This window comes from Heterocephalus glaber, unplaced genomic scaffold (genome assembly GCF_053883595.1).
Source record: "Heterocephalus glaber isolate CG9 unplaced genomic scaffold, H.glaber_assembly_v1.0 deba00001571, whole genome shotgun sequence".
NCBI classification, from domain to species: domain Eukaryota; kingdom Metazoa; phylum Chordata; class Mammalia; order Rodentia; family Bathyergidae; genus Heterocephalus; species Heterocephalus glaber.
Window position 1 is genome coordinate 6,701,693 of NW_028258356.1, and position 22,572 is coordinate 6,724,264.

Below are 22,572 nucleotides of genomic sequence, written 5' to 3' on the forward strand. Positions count from 1 at the left end.
GAAGTGGAAGGGGTAGGGGAAAGGAAAGAAAGGAATGGAATTAATATGGGAAAATGAAAAAATGGAAACAAAGTGTTTGTAAATAGGGAGGGATGGAGGGGTTGAAGGGAGGGCAAGGGAAGGGGAAAAAAATAAAAACCAAGAGAGATTGTGTAAAGGTGAAAATTTCCAATGATGAATGTCATTATATTGTATACCTAAAATGTACCAATAAAATAAAATTTTTTAAAAATAGAAGACTTTTGGAAGAGCGGAGTATAAAATATGTTTCTGACACATTAAGTGGAGAAATAAACTTGGGAAATATAAATGAATCATGGGAAGGAGAAAAATCGTATGAAGTTTAGAATAGGTTTCCAAGAAGAGAAAACTTCAAATATAAATGTTCTGAGTTTAAAATGAGTCACAGTCCTGAATGAGACACCGTAAATTCTAGTAGGTATTCTGATTTCAAAGATGTAAAATTATGAAACACTGTAGATCTAAAAAAAGTTTACAAAATAATGTGTATTCTTACAATGTATGATAAAATAAAGCAATTACAGGAAGAAATATTTATTCAAAAATCAAGTACAATATTCTAATCTATTTCATATTTTAAAATTTTTTGTGAAGAACTAGATTTGAGCCATGACTTCCAGTGTGAAAAACAATGGCCAATTTAAAACGCTTGAAATGTTGGCAATGAAGAGAAAGAAAAAGAGTAGGCATAGAATTGAGTAAAAGCTTATTTGTTTTTACAGTTTTGTTGCTAATAAGTTTGCTAAGTAAGGTTAAGAAAGCCATCCATAAATTGAGAGTGCTAGAATGTTACAAGAACTTATGAGCGATGGAGAGATTTTGAAATGAAAGAGCAAGTTCTGTCTGGAAAGAAGCAGAAGACAACTATATGAAGTGAAAATGTAAAGAATTCTTACTAGTATTTTTCATTTCTTCTTGCTTAACGGAGCTCATGAGGATTTACACTGTTTTATCAATCTCTCAAAATAACAGATTTTGGAATTTATCCTTTTTCATTCTTTTGTTAGTTTTCAATTTCATTATTTTGACCTGTTCAGTTTTACAACTTTTATTAGGTTGCATAAAGGCTGTTAGTACTTTTGTCATTAAGATATGCAACATTCCTTAATCTTCCTGAATATTGAATATATTTAAATTTACATATTTCCTTCCAGTTACAATTTAGGAACTTGTATAAGATGACCTCTTTCTCATTGTGTTAAATGGATTGTAATTTTAATTAAACTATGTGTAATTCCTTTTTAGTACACGTTTGCAGTGCATAATGTTTGCAGTCCTTGTGAGGAGTTGGCTCTTGTACATAACTCATCTTAATTCCTTTTTTCATCCCCTTCCCCTCCCCACTCTCTCCCTCCATCTCTTGATCCCCTTACCATTTAAAAAAGATCTGTTTTCTGACTTCCTACTCTCTGTCTTTCACTTGCTCTTTATTTATACTTCAGGTTTCTCATAGAAGAGAAATCATATGATATTTAAACTTCTGTGTTGGATCCATTTACCCAGGAATGCCTCAAGTTTATGTTTATGAAAGAGTAGTACTTCACTGTGTGTACATACCACATTTTCTTTATCCATTCATCTGTTGATGGACATATAGGCTATTCCCACAATTTAGCTATTCAGAATTGCTATAAATATGGCTGTGTATGTATCACTATAATACAATGTTTTAAACTCTTTTTGGAAGATACTAGAAGGAGAATAGTTGGGTCAAAGGGAATTTATAGCTTTAGTGGGTTTTTCTGTGTGTGTGAGGAATCTCCATACTGATTTCCATAGTGTTTGTGCTAGTTTACATTGATACATATTCATGATAGAAAGTTCAGAGGTACCAAAGAGGAAGTAATCTTCCTATCCCTGTCTTCAGTTATCCTCTCCAGTATTTTTAGCCTGAAAGATATATTCCATAAGTATATGCAATCTTTGTGTATTTCTCTAATTCAAGCTGATATATACTATACTTCCTGTGAGATTTCTTAATTTTTTAAATTTAAGACATGTTCTAGAAGTCTTTTCATTTGAGTACACAAGTTTCCAAATTATTTTTAACATTTTCATAGTATTTTTAATGGATATGCAAATATTTATTTATACAGTGTTCTTTTGATGGACATTAGGTTTTTTTATTTTATTGTAAACAATGCTTCTGCAATTACTCCAATAGGTATATAATTCTCATATGAATAAATATCCATAATATTAATTCATAGTCATGGAATTACTAGGTCAAAGAACATGTACATTCTGAATTTTGATAGGTATTGCTAAATATCTATTCATCATGGTTGCACCATTTTTCTATTATGAAATTTATTTTACATTATAAATGACAGAGCCTGTTCCCACCTTGCTTACTTGTATCCTCAAACCCTCTATTGTTTACTAGTAGTATTCATTTTCATCTCTACAAAGGATCTCTACCACTTACATGAGTCTAATGAGACAGAACTGTCTGTCATACAAGTTAAGCAAAGATACCAATAGGCTGCAAGAGCAAACAGAACCTTGGAGCCTTTGGTGTATAGTGAGTTGGTTGTCCAATCTCAGGAAAGCCACTTGTGGAGGATGGAGTCTCATCTGCAAAAGCTTCATGTCACACCTCAGTTGAGGAATCCCAAAAGCACTCTCCCCTGGGTTTGTACCATCAGTACACATGGGCTCACTGAACTCAAGGATTAGAAAATAACCTATTCTAAGTAGGATAAAGACATTACCTGGGCTATTCTCAACACTTCTTGTTTATCAAGACACTGCCTTTTCAGCATATTTCACAATTATTGTGAGAACTAGAAGTGGGAAGAGGAAGAGTAGAGTTGGCCAAGGCCAAGGCCAAGGCCAGCTGGAGACCTGGAGGTAATCTTTTTGTTCAGTTCAGAAAATGTAGATTTCATTTTCTGAGACCTGTTTCTATGCAATCACTATTTCACTCTTAAGATGTTGGACATTTTTAATTAATAGGAATGCTTTATATATCAAGAAAATTATCTCTTTTATATAATGTAATTGACTTCCTAACCTCTCCTAATAATTCCAATTGCAATTAGGAGTTGTATTGTGGAATCCAACTTGAGTTGATTTAGGTTTAACTTCTTAGATATTAAAAAATAGAGGAAGATTGGTATAGAAGAGCATTAGCCTGGCATTTCTAGCTACTTAAATAATTATTATAAAATTTAAATTTTGAAAAAGTAACCCTCATTATACTTTAGCTTAGTGTGTATTTATTTGTTTATTTGTTTGCCTTTCAAGAGTTTTCCCAAGCTATAGCTATTCAGATATTATGACACAGATTATTTGCCTATGTTCCAGGCCTTAAAGTCATTCTTAATAGTGAGTGGCTTTAGGGTAGATATTCTCCATCCCTGAGGTCTTAGGATAAACTTGGCTTTTGTGTTGGAGACATCTATTTCTGTGATAAAGAGTATGGGAAAAGTAAACTAAATTGTAAGTAAAGATAACTGGATTAATTTTTCTGTTTCTGGAAAATTAGGGCTCTGGTTGAATTCTAAACAAAATACATTTCCTCCTTAAAATGTTTGATGGTAGGGTAGTAAAATTTAAAAAGTTACATAAGACCTGCTAATAATAACAACCTCTGGATGTCCCTGGTGAACTTAAATGCTTGCAATTTATTGGATATCACTTAAACCCTCTAAGCCTCTTCATTAATAGAATATGGTTAAGAAAAGATGATGTTCAGACTTTTGAACATTTATTTTTTAGATTTAGCCATTCTAGATACAATGACTAGGAACTAATATACTTAATTTTTATTTTTATAACTTCCACCTGCCTAGTTGTTAAATAAGTAATCCTATTTAAATGACCAGAATAACTCCTCCCACTCAGAGGTATCTTCTCCCTACATATTTTCTCTATCTTATGCTAGTTTTAATATAAATTTCCCAATTTGTATCTACTTTGGGAACTTTTTCCCTTTGTTAGCTATAGGCAACCAGTGCAATAGTTTTTCACTTTTCTCTTCAGCTCTATTGATGGATTAAATCAACTTCATGAAATCCTATTTATATTCATTTGTTTTGTTTATATATCTATGTATTTTTTCATGTAGATTCCAAAGTGGTCTATGGAATAACCCATTGAGATAATAGGCATTTCAGAATTTTCTAAATTCTTGAATAATAAATACATCACTTTTACAGAACTTTTTTTACATTTGTGTCAACCAGAAAGCAATTAATCATAAACCCTCTATATCATCAATTTTTAGAGAACATATTTTGCTATAAAATATGAAAGTAACTTTGAAGTCTACTTTATATTTAAATCACAATACTCTATTCCAGTGACATAAGTGTTGGTTTCAGAAGAGACAGTTTTCTAGGGTGGGAAAAAAAGGAAGATTGCATCTTTGTGTACTTCCTTGAGCTCATTTTCTTAATTAAAAAACCTGTTAATACTAGTTAAAATTGGTAACTGTATTTTTAAATAAAATATAAAATTGAGTCTTTTCCTAACTGTTGTCTGCTTTTTTATGGAGGAGCTTTGACTAGAAGGCCTTATCATGCAGGAATATTTTGTATTCAATGTGGCACACATGACAGATGCACAGATCTTCTATGCAGTAAGATAACTTAAAAAGGAAAAAATCCATAAAGCATAGGACAAAAAGAAAAGTGAAGTGATTGTGGTGATAGCTTTTTATTGTGGTGTTAATATTCTTCCTCTGACTCTAATGCTATTATTGTTTTATCAAAGAAGGGATGAAAGACTACCACCTAGATTGTCCTAAAACTGCAGAGCCTCTTCTGTTATCCCTTGACCCTGGTCCTTCCCCTAAAGACACACCAGAATGTCAGAAGAAGAATGAAAACTAATGGCTACATCTTGAAAAAGCTTCAAAACTAATTCCTGAAGCAATAGCTAGCTTGAGGATGACTACATTGAAAGAATATTCCAAAATATTTTTAAAAGAAAAAATGTAAAGTGACATACATTGAATAACCTTTTCTCATTGTTTCCTCCCAAAAAACCTTAAAATCTCTCAAATATTCAGAGAACAAAATGTAGACAAAATGTTTGATTAAAATTTCCTTTCAGTATTTCCAAATATAACAGCATGTGTTCCAGATATTGAAGTCACTAACTATAATGGTAAATTGTTCTCTTTCTCTTCTCAGTTCTTTCAGTTTTCTTTCATGTCAATTCAAATTCTGTAACATTAACACACAATTTGAATTATTAAGCTTTCCTGTTGAATTGACCATTTTATTAATAGATAATTCAAGTCCTTTTTAAATCCCTGGTAAAAAATTTTTATTGAAGTTTATTTTGTTTATATTAATATCACTGCTTCAATTTTTTTGTTCACTTCTTTTTTTTTTTTTTTTGGTACCAGGGATAGAACTTGGGACCTTGCCCCTGCAAGGCAGGTGGCAGAACCACTGAGCTAAATCCCCTTGTTCATTTCTTATTTTTTAAACTGCTTACATTATATTTCAAGTAAGTTTATTATAAACAATATGTAGTTATGTTTTTAGTGCAATCTGATAATGCCTGTTTTAATTGATGTGTTTAGACTATGTACAATTAATAAAGTGATTAATATATTTTGAGATAGGTCTACCATTTTATAATTTGCTTTCTGTTCTTTCCAATTATTTTGTTTCCCTTTTTATGCCATCATTTAGGTTACTTGAACATTTTTTCAATTTGCATTTAATTTATCTGTTATGATTTTGACATATTTCTGTGTAATTTTAGTAGTTGCTCTAGGAATAATAACATACATACTTAATTTTTCATACTATTAGAATCAATAGTTGACCACTTGAATTGGAATGTAGACAACTTCACTCTTTATAAATCCCCTTAGACCCCTCACATATCACAAATTCGTCTTACATATTTTACCTAAATACACTGGAAAAGCCATCAATGATATAGTTTTGTTTTCAAATTTCAAATGAATTTAAGAGAAAGAAGTAGCATATTGTATTTACACAGATAGTCTATTATATTTGTCTCTCTGTGGCTTTTCCTTCATTTCTGATATCCCAAGCTTTCTTCTTGGTATCATTTACTTTCTATATGAAGAATATATTTCAGTCCTTTTATAGCAGGTCTTCTAGCTATAAATTTCTTTAGAGTTCCTTCATTTGAAAAAATGTCTTTATTTCTTTTTCATTCCCAAAGGCTATTTTTGCTGGATATAAAATTCTTTTCTGCCAAAATATTGTGCCATTTTTTTGTAGCCTCTGTGGTTTCTGATGAGAAAATCATAGTAATTTAATTCTTTGTCTCTTTTTTAGAGGATGTTATTTTCCTCCAGCTCATTTTAAGTCTTTATTTTGTATTTAATTTTCAGCAGTTTGATCATGATGTTTCTGAGCATAGATTTCTTTGGGCTTATTTCACAGGATATATGCTCAGCTTCTTGCATCTGTAGGTTTATATCTTTTACCAAACTTGGAATGTTTTCAGCCATTATTTCTTCAGATAATTTTTCATGATCACATTTGTTCTCTTTATCAGACCTTGTGTGCCATGAGTGAGAGCATTCAATGTTGATACATATGCTTTCTGAGGCACATTTGGTTTATTCTATTAAATCCCCCCTCATGACCATCATGATCCTCCCTGCACAATTGGATCATATCTGTTGAGCTGATATTATCTGATTGGACCATATGTGTTGATCTATCTCCAAGTTCAAAGATTCTTTCCTCTGTCATCTTTAATTTGCTATTGACTCCTTCCATGTTTTGGGGGGGGGTTGTTCATTCTTTAATGTTTTTATTCTATTTTTGTGTTCTAAAATTTCCATTTTATTCTTTTCTATATTTTCTGGTTCTTGGGCAATTCTTTCCATTTTAACTTTTATTTCAAAGTCTTTATCTAATAATTCCAATATCTATTTTATCTCATCATGGTTACTACTTGTTTTTTCTCATTTGAGTTGAGAATTTTGTGGTTGAATTATATCCTAGAATTTTGAGTATTCCATTTTGAAATACTAGATCCTTATTTAAGGGCTGGGGATGTAGCTCAGTGGCACACTGCCTGCCTGGTAATCTCAAGGTCCTGAGTTCAATCCCTGGTACCAAAAAAAAAAAAAAATAGATCCTTGTTTAAATTCTGAGAATATTGATGTTCTTTTTTAGAAGGTACTTGACCTTTTTAAATTCAGGCCAGAATTTCCAATCTACTTTCTGTAAACTACAGTTCCGAAGTTTAGTTTTCAAAGCCTTGGCAGTGCTCCTCATATCTATGGCTAAACCACACTCAGTCCTGGCATATAAGGAAACTGTTACCAATCAGCTCTGTTCTCAAAGTCTTTGACTTGCTACCTTTTTCACATGCCTAGTTAAGCCCAGAAGTTCCTAAACAGTTATATAATGTCCCTATCCTACTCAAAGTCTCTTCCTATCCTACTCAAAGCTCTTATTTCTCTGACCTAAGCAGCAGGAGAACAGAGATACAACAGAAGAAGAATTTAGCCCTGCCCTCTCAAAACCATAAGTGAAGAAAAATTCTCTCAGAATTTTGGCTCTTTGGTTTCTTGCTGGCCACTTTTGTGCCATAATCACTGCCACCAGATTACCTGGAGTCTGAGGCATAAAAGAATGAACAGAAAGGAGAGAAAAACTAACTTGGTGATTTTTTTTCACCATCAGAGTACTGAGTTCCATTTCTTACAAATTCCATTTCTCACCCCTTGAGTCAGAACCAGAGTCCTGGCCTAGATTTCTGTCTATACCATAAAGCTCACGTTAAATTCTAGGTAGTAATGACTTCAGGCTAGGAGGTACTACAGAGGGGAAAAACAGTGAACTCACCATACGTTGAATTCTGGTGTTCTTTCTCAATCTCCCCACAGATATTTATTCTTAAGAGTTCTCAAACAGCTGCCTATCCATTGTATCCAGGACTTACAGTTTTATTTAGTGGAAGAGAAAAAGTTACAGTGTGTTTATGCATCTTTTCTGGAACCAGAATTGGAAGATCAGTTTTTAAATAGTAAATTTGGTTCTACCGCTTTCTCTTTGTAAGACATTTAGAAATGACAAAGATAAGAAGAAATAGATATAAACTACATCTTCACTGAAATTGGGAATCATTTGTACCCTTCTACCAAGTAAATACAAAGGCAGCCAAATTCAGAGGTTATCAGAGAAATCTCAAAGCACATTTTCAAAATACGTGTCAAACTCTGAGAGACAAACCTAACAATTCCTTTTCTGAGACAAACGAACAGAATACATAGGCTAAAAGGAAGAAGTCCCAAGCAGTTTTCCACAAATGAGAAGTAGAAGAGGTAGTTTGTAATGGATTGGATAATATCTCTCCCCAAAAATTAAATTATCGAGGATTTCAAAATTTTACTTTATTTAGAAAGATAATCCAGTAACTAGTAAGTAATTAGTACTATTAGTAAGTTAAGGTGAGGTGATCCTAGATTACAGTGAGGTCTGAATCCCCTAATTAATATCCTTATTAGAAGTGGAATGACCATAAACATGCACTCAGAGGGAAAAAGACCATGTGAAGATGGAGTCAGAGAGTGGAGTGATATCACTATAAGCCAAAGAATGCCAAAGATTGCCAGACAAAGACAAAGAAGTATATTCTCTAGATTTGAAAGGTTCATGACCTAGCTAACAGCTTGATTTCAGACTTCTTACATCCAGAACTGTGGAAAAATAAATTTTTGTAGTTTTAAGACATCTAATTTGTCATAATTTTTACAGCATCCCCAGTAAACCAATACATAGGCAGAATGAGAAATCACCTTAAATATGACATCTTTTCAGTAAGAAATTGAGCAAACAAATCTCTATTTTGATTTGACATCATTGCAACTGCTGATTTTTGATCTATAGGGAGAAATCATGATTAAGGGGTACCTGATGCACACAATCTTATGACATAAAGAAAATTGCCAATGAACCAGGAATTTTTTCCATTAACCTGGACAATGATCTGGCTTTTCCCCCCACATAATAGCCTGCAAATACCTGGAATGTGAAAAACTGGAGGGAGGGGGTAGGGAATGGAGTGAGAAGAGGAAGTAAAAAGAATTAAGACCTGAAGATGACCATTTATGATCTCCAACTTCTGGTATCCATTCCACTGTGTAATCCCCTCTCCTTGAATGTGGATGGGACCTGTGACTTGGTTCTCACCATTAGAATACAACAAAAATTATGTGATATCAATCCTCAATTAGATTAATTGACAAAGGTGATGAGATAGCATTCCTGAGATTATGCCATATAGGACTTAATACTGCTAGCAAATTCTCCTTCTTCTGCTGGCCTTGAAGAACCAAGCAGTCATATTGTGAGCTAGCTATGAAGAGAGCCATGTGTCAGAGAACTGTATGTCACCATTAGAACTAAAAATGATCTCCAGCCAATAACGAGCAAAAACTGAAGTTCCTAGTCCTACAGCCACAAGGAAATGAATTCTTCCAAAAGCATCAGTAAGCCAAGAAACAGAACTGTTTCCAGTCAAGCCTTCAGATGAGACCACAGTTCAATCAACACATTGATTTCAGTCCAGTGAGACCCTGAAACAATGAACATAGCCAAATTAAACCTGGAATCCTGACCACAGAACCTAATTATTAAATGTAAACATTGAAAGTATATATCACATGCCAGGAAAAAGTGACAAAAATAGCTAACATAGTAGACATATCCTAGTAAGTTAGTGAATTTCAGTAAAAGAGAAGGAATCCTTTAAGCATGTAAGCAAAGATGTAAAACCAGTTATTAGAGAGCTCAGCTGTCTCAGTTGAATTAGGAAATCAGTCACTCTGAGTGTTCTGGCAATAAAGGGCTTAATATAAGAAATACAGTTTTATATGAGTGCTAGGGGAGCCAAGGTCAGGGAGGTTGGCACCAAAAGGCAGAGAAGTAGCAGCAAAGCCACTGTGAATCTTATGTTCATCTAAATCTTTGTCTGGCTTACAATCACCTCTGGAGATTTATGGTTTCCACTCCTATATCTCCCAAATCATCTCCTACATCTCCCAAATTTCATTTGTGTTCTAGTCAATGGAAAACTCTACCTGAATCTATACAAAGGAAAGATTCACAGAACTGCCATTTCAGGCTTCAGCTCTACAATACAAAATCAAGTATAAACTGGTGTGGTACCAAAACCACATTGGTAACTGACAATCCCACATAGAGGGAAAAAATTCAGTCTTGTTTCAAATTCTCTCCTATTAACAGTCAGTGCTAAGAAACAGTGGAGTGATGCCTATTCACCCTTAGTGCAAGAACTGTCAACCAACAATTTATATTCAGCCAAACCTATCATTCAATTATAAGCAAATAGGCAATTGTTTGAGAGCATGCAGAATTTGTGATATGAAGTTCTCATAGGCACTCTCTCAATGAACTTTAGAAGACAAGCTTCACTAAAAAGATGAATTGAAAAACTGAACTGAAAGAAGTATTTCCAAACATTGAAATTTAACTTAGATTAAACAAATCTGATGATAATAATTATAAAACAAAATGTACATAAAGTGAGTTTTGTCAGTATAAAAATAATACCATTAAGAAAATTTGAGAGGGAAAGAGAGATGCAAATACTTGTTTCTTTATCGTTTGTAGAGACAAAGATACTGTCTAAAAGCTGCTAAATGAAACAGATATAGAGAAATTTAAGTGTATTTAAATATTTAATGAATGCACAAGGAAAAGAATGTAATCAATGAAAATTAGTGATGAGAGGTGAAGGAAGTTGCAAAGAGGAAATATTATTGTTTATACTAAAGGATCAACAGATACACAGAAAAAATTCAAACCATAGTAAAAAATTCCTTTAGAAAGCTATATAATATAGAAATTATTACATAATATATGAAATAAGCCCAAGCACAAAATGCTAAAATAGCCTCAAAGATCCATTGGAAGGTCATTTCATTTCCAAGGTGCCTGAAGGATAAGTTCTAAATTTTCCCCTTGAGGCAATATCATTTTGAGGCAAAGCCCAGGTTGACACTGGGTTTTCTATTTGTGCAAACTCATTTATGCTTCCACTCTTTCCTAGTGGAATTTAGGATTGGTTTTCTGACCCACTCTGGTAGAGTGAGAAGATGAAAGGCAATTTATTTCCTAAAAAGTATGATTTCACTGAGCTAGGTAGCTAAGAATGCTGAAGATCAGGCTATAGAGGTAACTTTCTCATCTCAGGAATGAGAAGCAATGGAAAGCCTCTGAAAACAAGAGGAAAATGAGTTAATTTGTAAAATTACTTTGGACCAATCCAGGGAGAGAATGAGAGATGAAAACCGGACATGCAATATCCTACATAGTCAGAACTGAAACAATCTTTAGAAGACAGAGATGAAGTGACTTAAATAAGGTGACATAATGATACAGACACAGAATTGGTACTAGAATCCATAACACCCCACTCCTGTATTTCCATACTTTCTGGCATACCAGGCTATCTTTTACTAAAAAAGAATATATTGCAGTTTATGATTGCCTACTATTTGGAGGAGGGACATCAAAAATGATACCATGATGCCTAAAACCTAGGAGGATGGAGACACTATTATTGGAGAAATGCTTTATTATACAGAAATATGAAATTTTATGTAATTCTTTATAGACTTTTTTTTTCTTTCTAGGTAATGCAAATCGTGACCAAGCCATATGTATGTATTCTTGCCCTTTGTTTCTTGAATAACTTAACTACTTTTATGTGAAATCTAGCTTTCAATTGTCTCTTTATTTACAGATTACCAATTTTGGTACCCACATTGGGAAGTACCCTGGCTAATTGTTTGTGATCCTCTGTGCATGTTTGTTTTATTACTGAGAAAAATATGTTTTCTGATATGTATCATGATTGTTTTGATAGTACAGCCTCATTTTCCAAGAGTCTTATTGGAAAAACAGGCAGCATTTACCCCTGAAGTATCTGAAGAAAAAAAAGAAAAGAAAAAGCAGGAAGAGAAATTGGAAATAAAGAAAGAAAAGGTGTTGAAAGGGGAAGAGAAAATGGAAGAGGAAAAGAAAGAGGGAAAAGAAAAAGGAGAGGAAAGTGAAAAGGAAGAGGAAGAGGAAGAAGAAGAGGAGGAAGAAGAACAAGAAGAAGAAGAAGATGTGTCATCATCATAAGCCAAAAGTATAATACACAAGGGGCAAAAAAGAAAAAGAAAAAATATACAAACCACTATTGCGGTATTTATTCTCTTTCTTACATTTATTCAACAAATTTAAATTTAAAAAACAAACAAAAATGTGTTAAATAGAAAATATTAAGATACACTCTTAGATACTACAAACAGATAAAGATATGATAAAAGGAACACTAAAAAAAGATTTGATTATCCTATTTTAAAATGTCACTATGGTATCCTAATAGAGGAAAATTTTCTATCGTCTAAATCTTCTCCTATCTCTGTGCTTTACAATATTTTTACATGAGTTAATAAGTTTCTCAGCTATTAAATAAGATTATCTATATAGGGTGCTTAGGGCTATTCCAAGTTCAGAATAATGATTTAATTAGTACTGGTTGATTTGTTTTTATTATTACTGTCAGAGTTGTTATTGGTGGTGCTGATATTCTCCATGTGATAGTGTTTTATTTGTCTTTAGAATATATGTTTTTGGAATGGCTTAAGTGTATCCTGTTAGAAGATAATGTATCCTGTTAGAAAATAAATTTATTATTATTTCAACTCCATGTTCAGTATTTCATGAAAGACTTGCTATAATTTTGTCACCAAGGAATAATAAATGCAAAAATTTTAATGAGTTTTGATTGAGCAGTATGGCTGCTTCCAATTTTATATGATAAAATAAAATATATTTTAAATTATTTATTTGTAGCTATTCAGAATGTTTAATAAAGGTAATAATTTTATAAAATAAGTTAACTATCACTGTTAACACTAATAAATGAATAAAATTCTTAGCATAGCAAAACACATCAAATGACATAAGCTCTCTACTTATTAACTATTATTTTTAGTTTTATCAATATTATATTAAAATCCTATGCTAAAATGAGACAAGATTATAATAATACCCCCATAAAAACCTGACTTTCCTCTTGGATTTGAGTTTCTATCATATATTTGTATTCCACTTCATAGATTCCAAACCACTTTCACATGATTATTTAATACTCTGTGCTGTGATGCTGTTATTTCCTTAATTTTAAAAATGAGAAAGGGATTTAGGCCAGGGATTTAGCTCAGTGGTGCCACCTGCCTCACAACTGCAAGGTCCCGAGTTTGATCCCTGGTATCAAAAAATAAATAAATTAAATAAATAAATAAAAATGAGAAACCTGATTTGATGTTCTGAAATGGTTTAACCTTGGACTAATAACAAATTAATTTTCAAATATTTTGATGCATTTACAACTATATATTCTTTATGATACTATGTTAATTCCCACATATAATTTTGTATCTGTATATATTTCAATTATAATCCTCTACATCTAACCTTCAATATATTTTTCAGGCAATTTGATAAAATATGATTGCCATAGGCCAACAACTCCTTAACTGGCAGCAATTTCCCCCCATCCCCAGGTCATCTGTCAAAAGCTGGAAACATTTTCAATTGTCATGAGCAGGAAGGCATTTCTGCTATCTAGTAAGTAGAGGCCAGTGATGCTGCTAAACATCCTGCAGTGCAGAGGGCATTCCCCTACAACAAAGAATTATCTAGTCCACATATCAGTAGTGCCAAATTTGAACAATTCTGCTGTAGACTTATTTCTACCGTGAAGATGTATAAATTACGTATGCTTTGGATATAGGATTACTTTTCCTTAAACACTTCTGAACACTGTTCTCCTGTCCTCTTCCCCATTCTTTTCCCTTCACTTTTCCATTCTGATGTGGTTACCCTTCGGGCAGTCATTTTTTTACTGTGATTCTGTCTTTATAGTTCTGGGATGGTCTGCTAACCACAGCTGAGCTAAGTTAGAGTTTAGTTTAGGAATACAGATAAACATTCAAAGCAGGTCCTCCTTGGTAGCTATAGTTTTACTATGCAAAACTCTGAGGCTATTTAGAAGACTACATGAGAGAAAAAAAGAAATACAAAGACAAAAGCAATGAAAGTTATTGTCCCTAAGGCCTAATTTTAGAACCATTCAAAGGAAGTGTTTTGTTTTGTTTTCCAGAATATCATTCAGTAAATTTACTCTATTCAGTAAATTTTCCTTTTTCTTTAGGTTGTTTTGCGTTTCTGGAACTGATTCAAGTGACAATACATTCTTACTTTATAGTTATTTTCATTAAAATTTTCATTATTCGAAATAACATGAAAAATGGCACTGAAACTTTAATTTATGGATGTCCTTTATATCACCACATAGTTAAAGAAACAACGTGTTCTCTTAAATTCTATTTCTCAAGTCTGTGTCCTAAGCATCATCTCTAGCTCTCCTAGAACCCACACACCCAACATGTTTATTAAAGCTTAGGTTTTTTGTTTGTTTGTTACACAAATTACCAGTTAATCCATTCACTGAACCTAAGAGATTATTTGCATGAATCTCAGAGATGTCCAGGGAGATTATCTTTATTCTATTTCCATGGCACTGAGTTCAAGAAAGTACTTCAAACAGAATGTTCTGGCATGGATAGTTTGGAGTGATCGATGAGCATTTGGTTCTTGCCTTAAAGTACTGCATATTCCACTTGCACAATAAAACTCTGAGACTATTGAGATTTTCTTGGCCCTGGTGAAATAATTTCTACTAAGTCTCTATACTAGACTATGTTCAGGATATGACTAGGGCTAGAAGAAGAGAGATACGATTCTAGTCCTTCCTTCATTATACTTTCAGTTTTGCAACCACTACACCTGCTAGTGAGATTTAGTACTATTAAGTTTGTAATCTTGGGATTCTGGACAATATTGCTGATTTGTCTATCTATATCCTAACATTCTTTTGTGCCCTTTACATAAGTAAAGACTGTTTATTGTTCTCAAATGTTTGTGCCTAATCTACTCATCAGTCTATGTACATTGTCAGTAGAGCACTTGTACAGAGTGATAGCAACTGGAAATGACCACAAGTATTCCATATCTAATATGGACAAAGCTCTGTGTGGAGAATTCTGAGATAATTAAAGGGACATAAGTGATATTGTGACACCATGGTGATTTTTTACTGGCCCTCGGCTTAGCTAAAAGCTTAAAGTGTGTCAATAAATACTGATACAATGTTGGCGATCCAATGCTATCTTCCAGCTTCCATTTAATTAGTCAATAGTCAAGAATTTTATTCCTTAAAATTAGATAAAGAGGAATGTTGCCGGGTCTTCTGTGGGACCTCAAATTCTCATAGCAATGAGCTATAGAGCTGAGTAGTAATAGTTACTACACAAAGGGAGGGAGGCTAGGGAAGAACAGGCATAAGTGCAGAACATTCACAAGCAACAACACGCAACAGTTGGAGGGAACTTGCTAGACAAGTCATTCAGCAGAACCATGCACCTCTTCTGTATTGTTCAAAATAATGTTGCTGGGAGACCTTGCTTATTTGCTGGAATGAAGTGGGAGTCCTGAATGGTACCGTCTCCTTTCCTTCCATGGTGGAAGTTCAACATGTTTGTCCTGAAAGAGGTAACTGTCAAAATTACATGCCCACTGAAAAATTGAAAATATCACTTCAGTGAGGGAAAAAGTGATTCTTATCAGTATGAAACAGAATATCTAAAAATATTTAAAATCTGAGAAGTATTTATGGTATTCCCCTCATTAAGTATACTTGATAGACTCATCAATAGAGAAAAACCATTATCACTAACCTGTCTCACATAAGTTGTAACAGTGCAGCATTGGTAACTCCTTCACTATGAAGGACAACCTCTGACTGGTTATACCTTTGTGATATTCTCCTGTGCATCAGGCACTGTGGTTTGGGGTGAGAATCTGAGGGCAGGAAAGTCAAATACATACCCAGAATTAGTGTCCATTTTTTACCTTTTATCTACCTATCAAGCCAATCAATTGATGAAGCAAGATTTAACTTCTTTCCTTTATCTGATGGCTCAGGAACCCTTCTATATATGGTGAACTGAGAGCACACACTGGTGCAACTGTTTTGGGTGACATAGAAGTCTAGAATATCTGCTCAGGGCCTCCTTAGGTTTGATTCTAGATGTATCTTCTACATTTTACATATATATTGTAGTTGGCCCTGCTAACTTTGTGACTTAGTGGGTCTGTAAACACATAGTACATGACAGGGGGTTCTGGACACATGGTCCCTTTGTATCCAATTAGGTGCTGTGCCTCTTTTGCTTCAGTAGGGAATAATAATGCAGCAGTCTTTTATTGTTGAAGTATTTTGGAATCTTTCTTCTTCTAGCTCTCTACCTAAAATTCTTACTGAAGTTGCAAGTCCTTTTAGAGTACATACATCTTACTAAAGCTCAGCATGTTAGCCACATCATGTTCCTCTGGACAGGTCAGCATAATGTGATTGATATAATAGATCAATTGAAGTTGTACAGGATTCCAGACAGTGCAGAACTCTTCTCAATGCATTTTTATAAAGGCTAAGATGATTAACATAGTTCTAGGGAGAAAGTGTATCCCTCCCATATATATGTAAAATCCTTTTGACCAATTGGGATAAAAAAGAATATATTTGCCAAAGTAATAGCTGTGTATAATATATCTGAGGCCTTATGAATCTGTGCAAATACAGTATCTAGCATGGAATCTAGATTTTTTTAATTACTTGTTGTACTTTGTGGTAATCCATGGGTGTTCTCCAGGATCTATCTGGCTTCTATAGAAATCAGAGAAGTCCATTAAAAATATGTATGAATGGAAGAACTACCATTCCTTCATTTTTAAGATCTTTTAAAGTAAACTATCTTTGCACTATCCCCAGGGTAAAATACTGGTTTTAATTTTCTATTTTAGGTTGGTAGTATCAGAGGCTTCCACTTGGTCTTCCTCCACAGCAGCCAAGGACCCAACATGGAAATTACTCACAAGTGTCTTAATCACAATTGCATGTTCAGGACCAGAGAAATGGCCATGCAGTGTGTCAGCAGACCAGGTAGATTGACTGTAAACCACTCTTTGGCTAGTATCCTTTTAGATGACCCCATGTGGCTGCCTCTAACAGCGGCCCATGATGATGTTTTTGTTTTCTACATATCAATGTCAATTCAGATCCTATGTTCAGTAGTCTTCAAACTAGGTGGACATTCCTCTTTGTAAGTACATATTTACTCAAGTAAACATCATAGATCCCTTTGGGAAAGGACTAGGCAAATCTTTAAAGTACATACTTGTGAGGATATACTAGTGGCTTTCCCCTGGGAACTCAGGATACTCTTTGGTCAGTGAGTTTCTGATTTGACAACAGGCTTCGTCCAGTAAATAAGAAAGCAACTGTGATTTCTTCTTACTTTTTTTTTTTGAAACAGCGTCTATCTATGTAGTTCAGGGTGGACTTGAACTCACTATGTGCCACAGGCTGGCCTCAAACTCAAGGTGATCTTCCTGCCTCAGCCTCCTGAGTGCTGGGATTACAGGCATGTCCCACCATGCCGGGCTCCACTTCTTACTTTCTTTATCACTACTAAAACTAACTGCTGGTTCAGATGCTCCTGAAGGCAATGTCAAGGCTGAGTTGTAAGTGCAAGAGATTTATTGGCTTCAAATAACACAGTATGAGAAATAGGAGAGAGTAACTTTACAGTGGAGAAAACTGACAGACACTACATCAGCCAGGTGATAAATGTCAATAACAACAGTGGTATGTCAGGTTAATAAAATATGTTCTTGATTTGGTATGATAAAAAACAGCACTTTACCTCTGTGATCTTCTTCCCAAGAACATATAATCCCAGCCTAACCAGGAGAAAAGCATCAAAAAAATTTCTAGAGGATTTCATAAAATATTAACCAGTACTCAATGCTGTCAAGAACATAAAAAAGAAAGTCTGAGAGAACATCACAAATAGGAATCTTAGTGTAGAAACTCAACTACTGAACTCACTGAATAGAATCCTGGAACAGAAAAGAATATTAGGTAAAAACAAAAAAATGAGTAAAGTATAGGCTTTACTTAATGATATCAATATTGGTTCATTAATTGTGAAAAATAAGCTGTAGATGTTAGTAATAGAGAAAGTGGATGTGAGTTATATGGAAACTGTAGTATCTACATAAGTTTTCTGTAAATTTAAATATGTTCTAAAATAGATAAGTTCTGTAAAAAAAATAACAGCATATTTTGTTGCACATGAAAATTATATAAAATTCAAATTGCAGTGGCCTGTAAGTAAAATTTTATTGGTACACACACACACATAATAAAGGGTAGAGGTAAGGCCAGAGTAGGTAAGAAACACTTCCAATTACAAAGCATATCTAACACCTGTGAAAGGAGTGGAGGGCACAGACAGAAGAGTCAATATAAAGAGGCTTGGGCTACAAAGCAGCTGAGTAAATCTCCACCCACCTGCACAAGGGGGAGCTGTGGCACAAAAATTCTTCATGCAGATCTTTCTTGTTAAGAAATGTGTGTGCTGCCCAAAACAGCCTAGTACAGCCCTCATGCTTAGTCACTGAGTGAACACTCCCAGGAAGTGTGAGCTTGTCTGGAATGCTGTGGCCAATTCTGAAGGTGCTGCAGGTGGAGACTGTCAGCTAATCACACTCCTCGAAGCAAGCCCTTTGGATGAGAAAACTATAAGGAATATACCTGTCTGTAAAGGCAAGTACCATAGTTCAAGACCATAGAATCTGTAAACAAGAGAATGGCACCTTTTTAGAGCCAAAACTGTCCCCATACGGTGATTTATCTCTAACATTGAAGGCTCATGATCCACTGTATGAATCTCTATATTCAGAAAAGAAAAAAAATAATGGAGCTTGGTTTATGGATGATAATAATTCATTAAGAGAAATTTGTATATGAAAGAATGTCAGCTAACAGAAATTTTCTAATCAGAAAAATGGTCAGAGTTACATACAATGTGGCTGGCATAGCCTGTCAATGAGAAAAATAGATGAACTAGGTAGATAAATAGTCATTTGATTATATAATGATTCAGTCTATTTACAAAATGACTCAGTGGGACACAGTGAAGAAGCCATAAAAATATCATTTGGATTCTGGATTTAAGGTTAAGGCCATGCATCTCTCATATAAAAATATAGACTGGCCATGTCAATGCCATTTAATCACATTTTGAGAAAGAAAATAATAGTCATTGAGACAACAAAATGTATTTATTTTTTTCAAGCTTTTCTAATGTTAGGTCCCTGAGATTAGTGTGCCATGGGGCTATAAATAGGTATCAATAGAAATATTTCCAGAATGTGCTTTATTTCTTTGGATTTTCCAGATAAATACCCAAAGACACTTATATTCTTGTTGAGAAACAGATCCCAAAGTTACATAGCTCATCACTCATGGGACCAATAAATTTTAGCTATGTTTTTCTCTGGTATTGACAATTTTACTGGTTTCCACTTTAAAACTGAGGCCTTGACAAAGACCCAAAGGACCAAAAACCTTTCAACACATAAAGACCCAAACTGAGATACCAACAGAGCAAGGAATAGCTTTCAAGATTAAAGGAATATCTTACAAAACTTACATTAAAGATCAATAAGGTAGACCACCAGGTGAAATGTTTCTAAGAGATGGTGCAGCAAAGAGGGACTAGAGATAAAAGGTGTAACTGATATCATACTCATTCAAGTAATTTGTAAACAATTTTTATTCCAGTCCTTATTAAAAAGCAGAGATTTAGTTACATGTTTCCTAGATAAACATTACAAGTTCAGTAATCTGTGATGTCTTATAGAAATGTGACTGCTATAGTTTCATCCATAGAGTTGATGGGGTGTATTAGCCCTTTCTCTTGTACTGAGGCAGATCCCAGAGAGTGTGTGTTTCTGTATGTGTGATGCAGTTCCACAGGCAATGTATGTATTAAATGCTGTGAATAGCAACTGCCAATGATAGAGGAGAGAGCTTGGTCATGCCATATTTGCTTCTCACTATTTGAAGTATTTCTCCAGCTGTCTTCTCTGGCAGGGCAAACATGTATAAGGAGAGATGTGGATGGAAAAAGATAGGTGGTGGGAGAATCAGACAACTTTATCTGGTATTTTATAGAACAGATCAAAAGAAAGCTTTGGGGAGGTGTTCTACAATCCTGCCATTTATTAATCCTAGTCTTTTAGCGGGGTCTGTCTCTGGACTGAATGTCACAACTGCTCCTCAGTTCTTTCTTCCACTTTATGTAAGACAGGATGGCTAGATTTGGCTGGAATCTGGTTTTTTCCTTCTTCCAGGTCAGCTGGGCTCTGATAAAACTGCAGGAGGTTAGGTGTGGAGAGCGGTGGTAGCCATAGAGGCTCCCTATTAAATCTTACCCTCCATTGTATAGAGCAAGGAGACTATGTTACGAGGAACCGCGTCCTTGCCAAATTAGATGTTTACCTTAAGAAATTGTCCTGGAATATGATGAATGTTTTGTAAACCCGAGAAACAAGAAAGCCCAAGAGGGTGGGGAATTTCCAAAGAACTAGAGAACAAGGAAGCAGGTGTCTTTGGATAAGGGTCATGATTGATAACCAAACTCACCTGTGATAAAAAGGGGAGGAGAATAAAAAAGAAGCGGTGGTGGCAGTCTCTCTGGGAGCCCTCCCAACTCTACCTCTGCGTCTTTCTTTTTCTTCATCCTCACTTCCCCATTCAGGTGCTGTTCGACAAGTGACGGCTGGCTCCGTCACGAGTGGCGCCCGAACAGGGACCTGAATACGGGGGACCATAATGAAGGACACCGCAGATCGTGAGCTCGGATAAGTAAATTAAGGGTGGTGAATGCACTCGGGAGTAACAAGATGGGTATTGGTAGTAGCTGGCTGCTTTTTGAACATATGCTTAAAAATATGCTTCGCGCTCGTGGAGCAAAGGTAGGGCATCAACAATTATGTAATTTTTTAGAATTTGTAGAGAAAGTTTGTCCTTGGTTCTCTGAAGAAGGCACAGTAGATTTAGAAGTATGGAATAAGATGGGAAAGCAATTTCAGGACTATTACGATGGTCATGGACCCACTAAAATCCCTATAGATGCTTTTAGTTTATGGGCTTTAATTAGAGATAGTTTGGATCCTCAGCATGAGGGAGAGAGGGTTGAAGGACCCTCCTCAAGTCCTTCCTCGGAGGAGCCTGACAAGGCTGGTGTTCCCGAGGTTGTCCCTCCACCTCCTATAGAAAGTGAAACTAAGCCATCTGCTCCACCAGTATATGCTGATGCAGAGCCTGCACTAAGGAAGGGTTTTTTTCTGGATGAGAGACCCCTAAACCCGGGAGATGCTGATGATTTGGAAGAAGAGGCTGCTAGGTATAACAATGAGGACTGCCCCCCCTCCCTATCATAGCCGTGGCCAGGAAAACCGAAAAATCCAGACAGCCAGCGAATGAGGATGTGACCAAAAGGATTACTAGATTGGAAAAGAGATTGGAGTCTCTTTGTCAGCAGTGGCAGACAGGCTTAATGGTGGAAGAGGAAGACCAGAAGACTCAGGGCAAGGGAGGAATAGTTCCTAGCATAATTCCTGGTCTTGATCCCCTGCCGGTTGCAGGTCCAAGATTAATAAAAAAAATTGACCCTCTTATAGCCATGATCAAACATCCCCCAGGACCCAGGCCTTTGTCTGTCAATTCTTGGTCTCTGTCGCCATTACAAGCTACCCTGCAACATGTGGTTGACAGAGGGGAAGATACCCAGGGCTTTCATTTAGCTTGTCCAGTATTTGAGGAAGCTGACGCTCAAGGGAATATGGTCAGAATCCATCGGCCAATACCTTTTAAGCAACTCAAAGAGTTAAAAATGTCATGTGCACAATATGGCCCTACCACACCTTTTACTCAGGCTATGTTAGAATCGTTGAGCATGGAGGCGCTGCCTCCCAGAGATTGGAAACAGCTTGCTAAGGCATGCCTGTCTGGGGGAGATTACCTCCTTTGGAAAACAGAATTTTCTGAGCAGTGTCAAAGAACAGCTGAATTAAATCGGGCTAATAGAAATATTGATTATGACATGCTGGCAGGAGAAGGGCGATATGCGGGCCTCGCCAATCAATTATTGTTTCCTGCAGGAGTATATGCACAGGTCAATACCGCTGCCAAGCGGGTATGGCAGAAGCTGCCTTGTACAGGTAGGCAAATAGAAGATTTATCCAAAATTAGGTAGGGACCTGATGAGCCTTTCAAGACTTTGTAGCCAGGTTAATGCCGACTGCCAGTAGATTGCTGGGAGATTCCAATGCAGGATTGTTACTGGTCAAACAACTGGCTTATGAAAATGCCAATACCACCTGTCAGGCAGCCCTAAGACCACTTAGAAAGAAAGGCATCATTTCAGACTATATTAGAATGTGTGCTGACATTGGGCCTGCTTATACTCAGGGCCTTGCCATGGCAGCGGCTTTGCAAGGAAAAACCTATAAAGAAGTGTTGTTCCAACAACAAAAGAGGAATCCCAAAGGCAGGGTTCCGGGTCAGCCAGGGAGTTGTTTTAGATGTGGTCAAATAGGCCAT

At 35.3% G+C, this 22,572-nt stretch overlaps 1 protein-coding gene across 1 annotated transcript in view; it reads left to right on the plus strand.

Moving 5' to 3' along the window:
* The window catches only part of Glipr1l2 (GLIPR1 like 2), a 36,558-nt gene extending 23,793 nt beyond the window's left edge, over nucleotides 1–12,765 (plus strand). Inside the window, 3 exon segments of the mRNA XM_021258317.2 lie at nucleotides 4,526–4,606; nucleotides 11,636–11,662; nucleotides 11,746–12,765. Of these exon segments, the coding sequence (XP_021113976.2) occupies nucleotides 4,526–4,606; nucleotides 11,636–11,662; nucleotides 11,746–12,128 (491 nt within the window). The 3' untranslated portion in view covers nucleotides 12,129–12,765.
* Nucleotides 12,766–22,572: the final 9,807 nt, after the last annotated feature.